Source organism: Pyxicephalus adspersus, chromosome 9, assembly GCF_032062135.1.
Source record: "Pyxicephalus adspersus chromosome 9, UCB_Pads_2.0, whole genome shotgun sequence".
Lineage (NCBI taxonomy): Eukaryota > Metazoa > Chordata > Amphibia > Anura > Pyxicephalidae > Pyxicephalus > Pyxicephalus adspersus.
Genome location: NC_092866.1, coordinates 50358073 through 50366209, shown reverse-complemented (window position 1 = coordinate 50366209; position 8137 = coordinate 50358073). Strand labels below are relative to the sequence as shown.

At 37.8% G+C, this 8137-nt stretch overlaps 1 protein-coding gene across 1 annotated transcript in view; it reads left to right on the top strand.

Annotated features, from left to right (window-relative positions):
* The window catches only part of LOC140337974 (solute carrier family 13 member 1-like), a gene marked incomplete in the record, with an annotated part of 38121 nt that overhangs the window by 19372 nt on the left and 10612 nt on the right, over window positions 1–8137 (top strand). Inside the window, 5 exon segments of the mRNA XM_072421880.1 lie at window positions 1537–1685; window positions 2298–2417; window positions 3449–3547; window positions 4842–4943; window positions 7527–7627. Coding sequence (XP_072277981.1) covers window positions 1537–1685; window positions 2298–2417; window positions 3449–3547; window positions 4842–4943; window positions 7527–7627 — 571 coding nt within the window.

Here is an 8137-nt window from a genome sequence, read left to right as displayed (position 1 = left end):
TTGACATTCTAGCACAGAAAAGTCAGATATTAAGAAGTGGGAATTGTTTGGATCTACTAGGACCCCACCCTGAACAGGTCATCCCTCCAAATTAGACAGAAGGGCGAGGAGGAAACTGGTCAGATAGGCTACTAAGTGGTCTAGGGCCATTATAGGAATTATGGCAAAGTGTGGTCACACTGCTCAGGAAAGGCCTGATTTTTGAGTTTTGCCAAAAAAGCACCTTATAGATTCTAAGACCAAGTGAAAAAAGGGGTAAAATTCAGATGAGACAAAAACTAACTATTTGCCTTTAACACCAAATGGTACATCATTGTTAAAGCCAATACAGCTGACAATCTAAAGAACATCATACAGTAAACCATGGAGATGATAGCATACTGTTGTGTGGTGATTGTTAGGATAGGAAAAATGGGCAAAAAGAACGTCAAATTTCTAAGGAAAACTTGCCCCTCTCCACTAGAAAGTTGGTAATGTGGAAAGGTTTACTTTTCAACATGACAATAGCTCAAAGCACACAACTTATCAGACCAGCCGTAAAAAAAGGGTTACAAAATGTGTAAAGTTGTTATTCCAACAGACTCGAGCCTTAAATTTAAACAAAAGGTGGTTCTGATAGGGGGTGATCCATTTTTCATCTCAGTATTTTTTTGCAATTGGCAACAAATTTTAAATATTTTAAATTACATTCTACCCACTGTATGCTTTGAGTTTGCAGGGTTCAAAAAAAGGATTACTTTTAGAAACTGTGTTGGCATGTTTTGGGTTTGTGTTGATGGCTCCATTTGAAGACTCTTGTAAGAACATTCACAATTCATTGACAGATGTATTTCACCTGTATTGATCTCCTAACCTGCATATTACCTGTTTCAATATGGATTTGCATTTACAATTGTCTAAGAATACAAAATATATTGCAAACAAAAAATCAGACTGTATTAACGGGCATCTTACAGCATCTAATACTTACAACTTGGAAGGGGAAAGGGGTAGCCCTCCAAGTTTATCCCAATCAAGGCTTACACAAGGCTAAGGTCTCTCTGGAAGCAAGAACTGGCCCAATTCCTAAAGTTGCCCCATCATAGTAGCAAGTCACAAGCTCCACCATACAAGCAATTTACCAATAATTTTCTTTACCCCTAGGTAAAATGGATTTGTGGGGTATAGAAGTAAATGTGAAAAAATTCAGGAAGGTATGCAATAGTTTTCCAGAGTTATAGTCAAGTGCTGGTTTTGCTAAACTCACCATTTGGGCATCTAGGCTTCAATTATTTCTGGACACAAATCGTTAAGGAGAGAATAAAATAGAGCCATTTGAAAAAGGGAGAAAATAGAACTGTTCACTAAGTAAAAGCATTTAATAATTAAAAGTAAATTGATGAAAACCGCTTCTACACCTATGCAATAGTTTTGTAAATGGATTGTTGTGAGTTGGGTGAGAAAATCATCATAAATGAATGGTAAAAGAATTAAACTAAAATTTGTGCTGAATAAAAATATAATTGTATCTTTCATTGGTTTTGTTTGTCTTCACAGACTAAGTCAGGTCGTTTCTACCGGACTAAACGTGATCACATGATGTGCAAAGCATTTTCTCTGGGCATTGCGTATTCTTCTACCATCGGAGGAATGGCCACACTCACTGGAACTTCTACTAATCTTATATTTATTGAACAGTTTGAAACGTAAGCATAGGGTCATATGAGTGGCATGTTTGTAATTCAATTGCTCCATGGAACACATTAGATCTAATGTATGGGTTTCTCTGGTCAGATTTAGCTATTATTTATAAAAACAAGGAAATTCTGTCCAAGTTTTATGTAAGAAACAAAGATTTTCATATGTTTGCTACTGGGTATTTTTTTCAGTATCTCAATCTACAAGGCCCATTGAGACTTATGGGCATTTCTAATCTTTTTGTTGACCTGTGATTGGCAGCTGCCCACATTTACTGCCGCCACGGCATACCCTGTGCATGTCCTTAGGGTGCCTATAATTCCTTATTGCCTATCTGATGGGCAACAGTTTTGAAGCATAGTGGTTGAATTATCTTTAGCCCTGGATAGATTAGGCAGCAAGAACTTGGATTCATCTTCATCTGCATGTACTTTACTCTTTATTGGTAATTTGATGAGGAGGTGGTTGGTAGAGGTTAATTGGATTTACAATCTAGCCTTACTCTGCTGTTGTTTCATTCCTTGTAATCTTGTAATTTCAGGAGGTGTAATACGGTGCACAAAAAGAAAGTAGCTCTAATATGAACCCCAAGATAATTAAAAATGTGTGTCCTTTTGCAGACGTTACCCTGGATGTCAGTTTGTGAATTTTGGTTCCTGGATTGCCTTCTCCTTTCCTATTGCATTTATCATCTTGATATTTACCTGGATGTGGATCACCTGGTTATTTTTGGGTTTCAGGTAAGGGGAAAAATTGGCTTACTTAAATGTAAGCATATATTCCCTTATTCAAAAATACTTATTGGAGGTGATCAGAACTACAAACGGATGAAAAGATCTGAAGCTAGCTGCTAGATAAACCTTTAATCCGGACTAATAGAACACAGCCAGCTTCTATAGAAGAATTCCAGACTGATGGAAAATGACAATACGATGCAATGGGAGGATAACAGTAGAAATGGAATAATAACCAATATGCATGTTACTTTCTAAATCTCAGAATTTTTGGAAACCTCTTATGAGGGAAATATAGAGGCTTTCACCGAATCACCTAAACAACATGAGCCCACTCATTATTGTGAATGTATTCACCCAGAAGAATTATATGATGTTTTGAGAAGAATACACCTTTTATTATTGGGTTTAACAAACTACAACCAAGTTTTTATAATTTTGTTTGCCTTTTTCCTGGCAATTGAGGAAGGCGGGGGGGGGTTATTTTAGGAATTTTAATAGGATGGTTTAAAGTTGACTTTACACTAAAAATAAAGGTCTGATCCATACCTTCTGGTTTGGGCCTCCTCCCCCTTCCCAAATCACCTTCTTTTCTGGTAGATTTTCAAGAACATTATTTAGTTAAGATAGTTAAGTTTTAAATTTATTGGCAGCACAGTCACTTATATAATTATAAACAAATGCACTTATACTGAAGGACAAGGGCAAAAGCCTACAAATGTCCCCATATACCTACCTAACACGTACCTAATTATTTACAAACAATGCTTTTTAAACAGTAACAGACACTTGCAAATTGTACCAGGGTTTTTTTGCCTGCCTCTGGACCAACTATGTCGTATAGGGTTTTATATCTGGCATATGTTCATTTCCCTAGTGGTTGAACTTGATGGACTTATGTCTTTTTTAACCTAACCTACTATGTAACTATGTAACTACTTGGATTTACATCAAGAGTTAAAAACATTGACTGTTATCAATGTGTTTAAGTTTACACTCCTACAATAATATTGACTGATATATTAATTTATTTGCAGTCTAAAAGAAATGCAATGCTGTCGAAAGTCAAAATCTTCTACAGAAGATGACTCAAGGAAGATTTTGAGACAAGAATATGAAAAGTTGGGCCCGTTAAGGTATGGAAACCTACAAGTGCTATAACCAGACACCTATACTGAATTGTAGTTACAGTGAAATAATTTTGGGCTGAAAATTTAGTCCATGTATAGCCTCCAGTTGAGAGCCTGGATTTTCTCCTACCAGGCAGTTTGGCAAGGCTGGAGTGATTGGAAGACCAAGCAAGGCTTTTATATATTTTCCCTTAATTCTTTTGGATGTACCGTCCATTAAAAATCATGTGGGATGGAGCTAGGCATAGCTTTTCAGTGATTAGAGATTGTCGGTGAGAAGCAGAATATGTGACTTTTATGCAAATCACATGTAAATTACACTGGCTTGAAACTGGCTCATTTTCAAGTCAGTGCAGTTTGTGTATGATGTGCATAAGTTGAATTTTCTGCATCTCATTGACCATCTCTATTTGTGATTGAGCTTCTAACAATGCCAACATCTATACACCTATAGCAGCAATAGTAACAGTGATTTTACAACAGATAGAAGAGCATTCTTAAAGAAATGCTGATCAATTAAGCTGGGTACACATGTACAATAATTGTCGTTGGAAAGGATCTTTCATGATCCGTTCCAACAACTAATGACTGCACGATGCATGAACGAGTGCTGTACATACACGACTGTTCTGCTCTATAGAGAGGCGAAGGGGAGAACGGCAGAGAGGCACCCCGCTGCGCGCTTTCTCTCTTCCCTTGCATTAGGATCATTCGTTGTCCATCGTCCGTGGATCCACCAGGACAGTCGTTCGGACGATGTATGACAGGCGCTGTACACACGCTAGATTCTTGTCCAATATAGGCCGAGAACTATTGGACTTGTGTACGTAGCTTAAGTTGTACGGGCAAGGTCAACAGGTATTTACAAAATGTTCCAAGGGGCTGCTTAGAAAAACAGGGCCCAGCCTTAGGCTATGTACGTGAGATGATTCTTGCCGGTTTGGCAAGAACTGTTTGGCTTATCTCCGGCAAGAATCTGTCGTGTACAGCGGTCAGCAAACGTTGATCATGGATCTGTCCTGACAGATCCATGAACGACCAACAGAGTACAACCGCTATACCTATCAATGGTGAAGAGCACAGCATTTGTTTTCCCCTCTTCATCCATCTGTCAGTCTTTTGTCACTGGAAATGATTATGAAAAATCATTTCCAGAAACGAAAAATTGCAGATGTGTACACAGTCTTAATCTACATCCCATGGTTGGACCATAGTTCTGCCCTGATTATATAGATCCAGTTCCAGATCATAATACTTTTTTTTTGAAGATCTAATGTTAATTTTTGTTCTTACCTTACAGTTACCAGGAGGTTGTAACACTCACAGTCTTCATGTTAATGGCCTTGTCTTGGTTTACCCGGGATCCTGGATTTGTCCCAGGTTGGGATTCACTGTTTGGACTGTGAGTTGTGCTAGGTGGATACCACTATTTTTTATGTTTTCTGTCACTGATTTCTTTTCATGTATGCCCCATGATTGGTTTTCTACATAAAGGAGGGAGGGGGCATTTATCACTTCTGTAATGGAACAAAGGCCAACTAAACAGAAGCAACAAGACTGATCATGAAACAGATTTGCTATAAGGTTTCAGCTTGATTTAGGATATCCCCAGTTGCTATAAAGTAGTTTTGAAAAAGATTAAAACCTCTTTTAAGTTATACAGCCATTTGGAGGGATTTTCTTAAGCGATACATTTACTGCATACAATAAAGATGATATTTCTAATAAATGTATTTGTTTGCTGCAGGGGTCACAGATGCACAGTATATATCTGTTAAATGAGAAAAGTTTCATTCTTTGTACAACTTTGTTGCCAAGTTGCTTGAAAAATGTACCCTAGACCCCCATTCCTGCTTTGTGTGATACAGTGAGGGGCAGTTCTGTTCGCTGCACTTCATATAATGGGCCTGATATAATAAAGCTCTCCAAGACTGTAGGAGATAGACTACTATAGGTGAACCCAGGTGATGCAGCAAACTTGGAATGGATCTGGTCCAAGATTGAAAATATTTGCCAACTAATAGCAAACGATTTTTAAGAAATTCTTTGTGTCCTTCCACAGTCTTGGAGAGCTTTAATAAATCGGGCCCTTTGTGTGATATGCAGGAACATCAGACATTGCCCAGTGAGGGGGCTTTAGTGAAATCTGAAAGCATTTAATTTAAAGTCTTTACTAATCCCATGTGGCTTCATACTGTTTAACTAGGACAATGTGATAGAATTAGTGGTTAGCCTGTACAATCCTTAAAATTGCTGAAAAATGTACAATTAATTACTAATAGATAATGTGCATCTATACTAAAGTAAAGTAATTACTGTAGAGGGGAGAATACATGGGGGACATATATCAATTCTGATGCCAAACCATGCAATGATAAACAGGAGCAATGAAACAGACTGAGACACATTTATTATAATAAGGCAGCTTCATTCATACATTCCTCCCACTGCTTTATAGCAGAACTAAAATAAAATTAAATCTACCTCTGACAGATGACTTAATCAGCCTCTTCTACAGAAAGAAATCTGTGCAAATCTCAGTATTTCAGACTCAGGGGTTGGAAAAATACACATAGAACTCTTACATAGGCTTTGCTAACACACATCATGCTTTGGGCTAAATTTTGTCCCTAAATTCCTTGATTTTTGTCCCTCAGTGAGCAACTGCTTCCCATGATGGGGCTTTTAGTGAATTTTGGAAGTATTGCATTTAAAGCCAATCTTATCCTGTTGGGCTAATAGTTTCAGTTCAACAAAACTTGTTCTATAATGTTGAAGATGTTTTGCTGCTTATCCCCTTAACCCCTTGTACACATACAATTTTCTGCAGATGTGACATAATGCAGTTTCCTGTTTTGGAACGCAAGTTAATTACATGATGGTAAAAAAATCATCATTGATTTATTATTATTAACAGGATTTATATCGCGCCAACATATTGAGCAGCGCTGTACATTAAATAGGGGTTGCAAATGAAAGACAAATACAGACAGTGATACAGGAGGAGAGGACCGTGCCCCGAAGAGCTTACCGATTAGGTAATCAAAACCAAATTATAACAAATGACTGTTTCAGAACTTTTTGGAGGGGCTGATTTGAACATCTGCTTTTTGGCTTCCGCCACCCACTGAAATCAGTCTGGCTGATATGACAACAACAACCACAGAGTCTAAAGACAAAGGCTTTGTACACACGTGCAATAATTGTCGTTGGAAAGGATCTTTCATCTTGTTGTTGAACAATCAACATTTTCCCTTGTTACATTCCATGAAGATTGGGGGATATCTATAAGAGGATAGGGGTGGGGTGCCCACAATACTGCCTCTCATGCAAGTGCATTTTGTTCTCTTTGCTTCATGTAATACATGCACTGATGTTTGCTTTAAGTAATATTTTGTTCACATGAAGGGACTTTTAACCTTTTATTTATAGCAATTAGACATAACCCAATCTATTTTGTCATTACTTGTAGAAATTCCATCTAAAACATTCTGATCCAGGGTCCCTGGGACATTTTTGCTGGCTTTACCCTGAATTCCAGTTTTCTTAGTAAACTAGCAAAGTGGTGCCAAAAAACAAATGACTTTATCATCCAGATGGATTATTGAATCTTCGCTGGCACAGCACATTTTCTAGTATTTGCTAATTGTAAAATCCAAAATCTTCCTTTTTTATTATTAATAATAAACAGGATTGATATAGCGCCAACATATTACGCAGCGCTGTACAATAAATAGGGGTTGCAGATGACAGACTAATACAGACAGTGACACAGGAGCAGAGCGCCCTGCCCCAAAGAGCTTACAATCCTATTCTTCCATTTCCCTGTCCACTTCATACATTATAACTGATATCTGATTGAATGCTATGGGTAACACAAAGATTTCCAGTGACAGTATTGGTGTTGGTATATAGAACTCTAAATTTGTCCTGCGGTGAGATAATATTCATTATGTATGTACCTTTTCTTTGTTTCCTTGGACAGGAAAGGGTATAAGTCAGATGCTACCTCAGCTATTTTATTTGGATTCCTGTTATTTATTATACCTGGACGTAAGCCCAGCTGGTTGCGCTGTAGCTCAAGAGGTAAGTTGCTTATAGTTATACTACAGGTCCCTGGACACTGAGCTTTAAATGTAAATTGATATATAGCTAGGATAAGATAGACTTGATTACCATGAACCATTGGAAAGTGTTTGATCTGAATTTCACGGTTGCTGCACATTTCACATAAACCCAATGGGCTTCATTTATTAAAGCTCTTCAAGGCTGGGGAGGATACACATTCATCAGTGAAGCTGGGTGATCCAGCAAACCTGGAATGGATCTGGTCCAGGAAAATATTTGCTAACAAATTGCAAATGACTTTTAAGAAATCCATTCCAGGTTTGCTGGATCACCCAGGTTTACTGACAAAAGTGTAACGTCTCCAGCCTTGGAGAGCTTTCCACATATAGCATATATACATGTGTACTTCATAGGAACATCTGTATACATCTCCGTTGCAGTAGCCTGTTAGCACTCTGGTGAAAAAAGGCATTTATTAAATTTGCTCAACAGTTTCATAAGCTTCCCTGAATCTGAAAATTGTGTGAT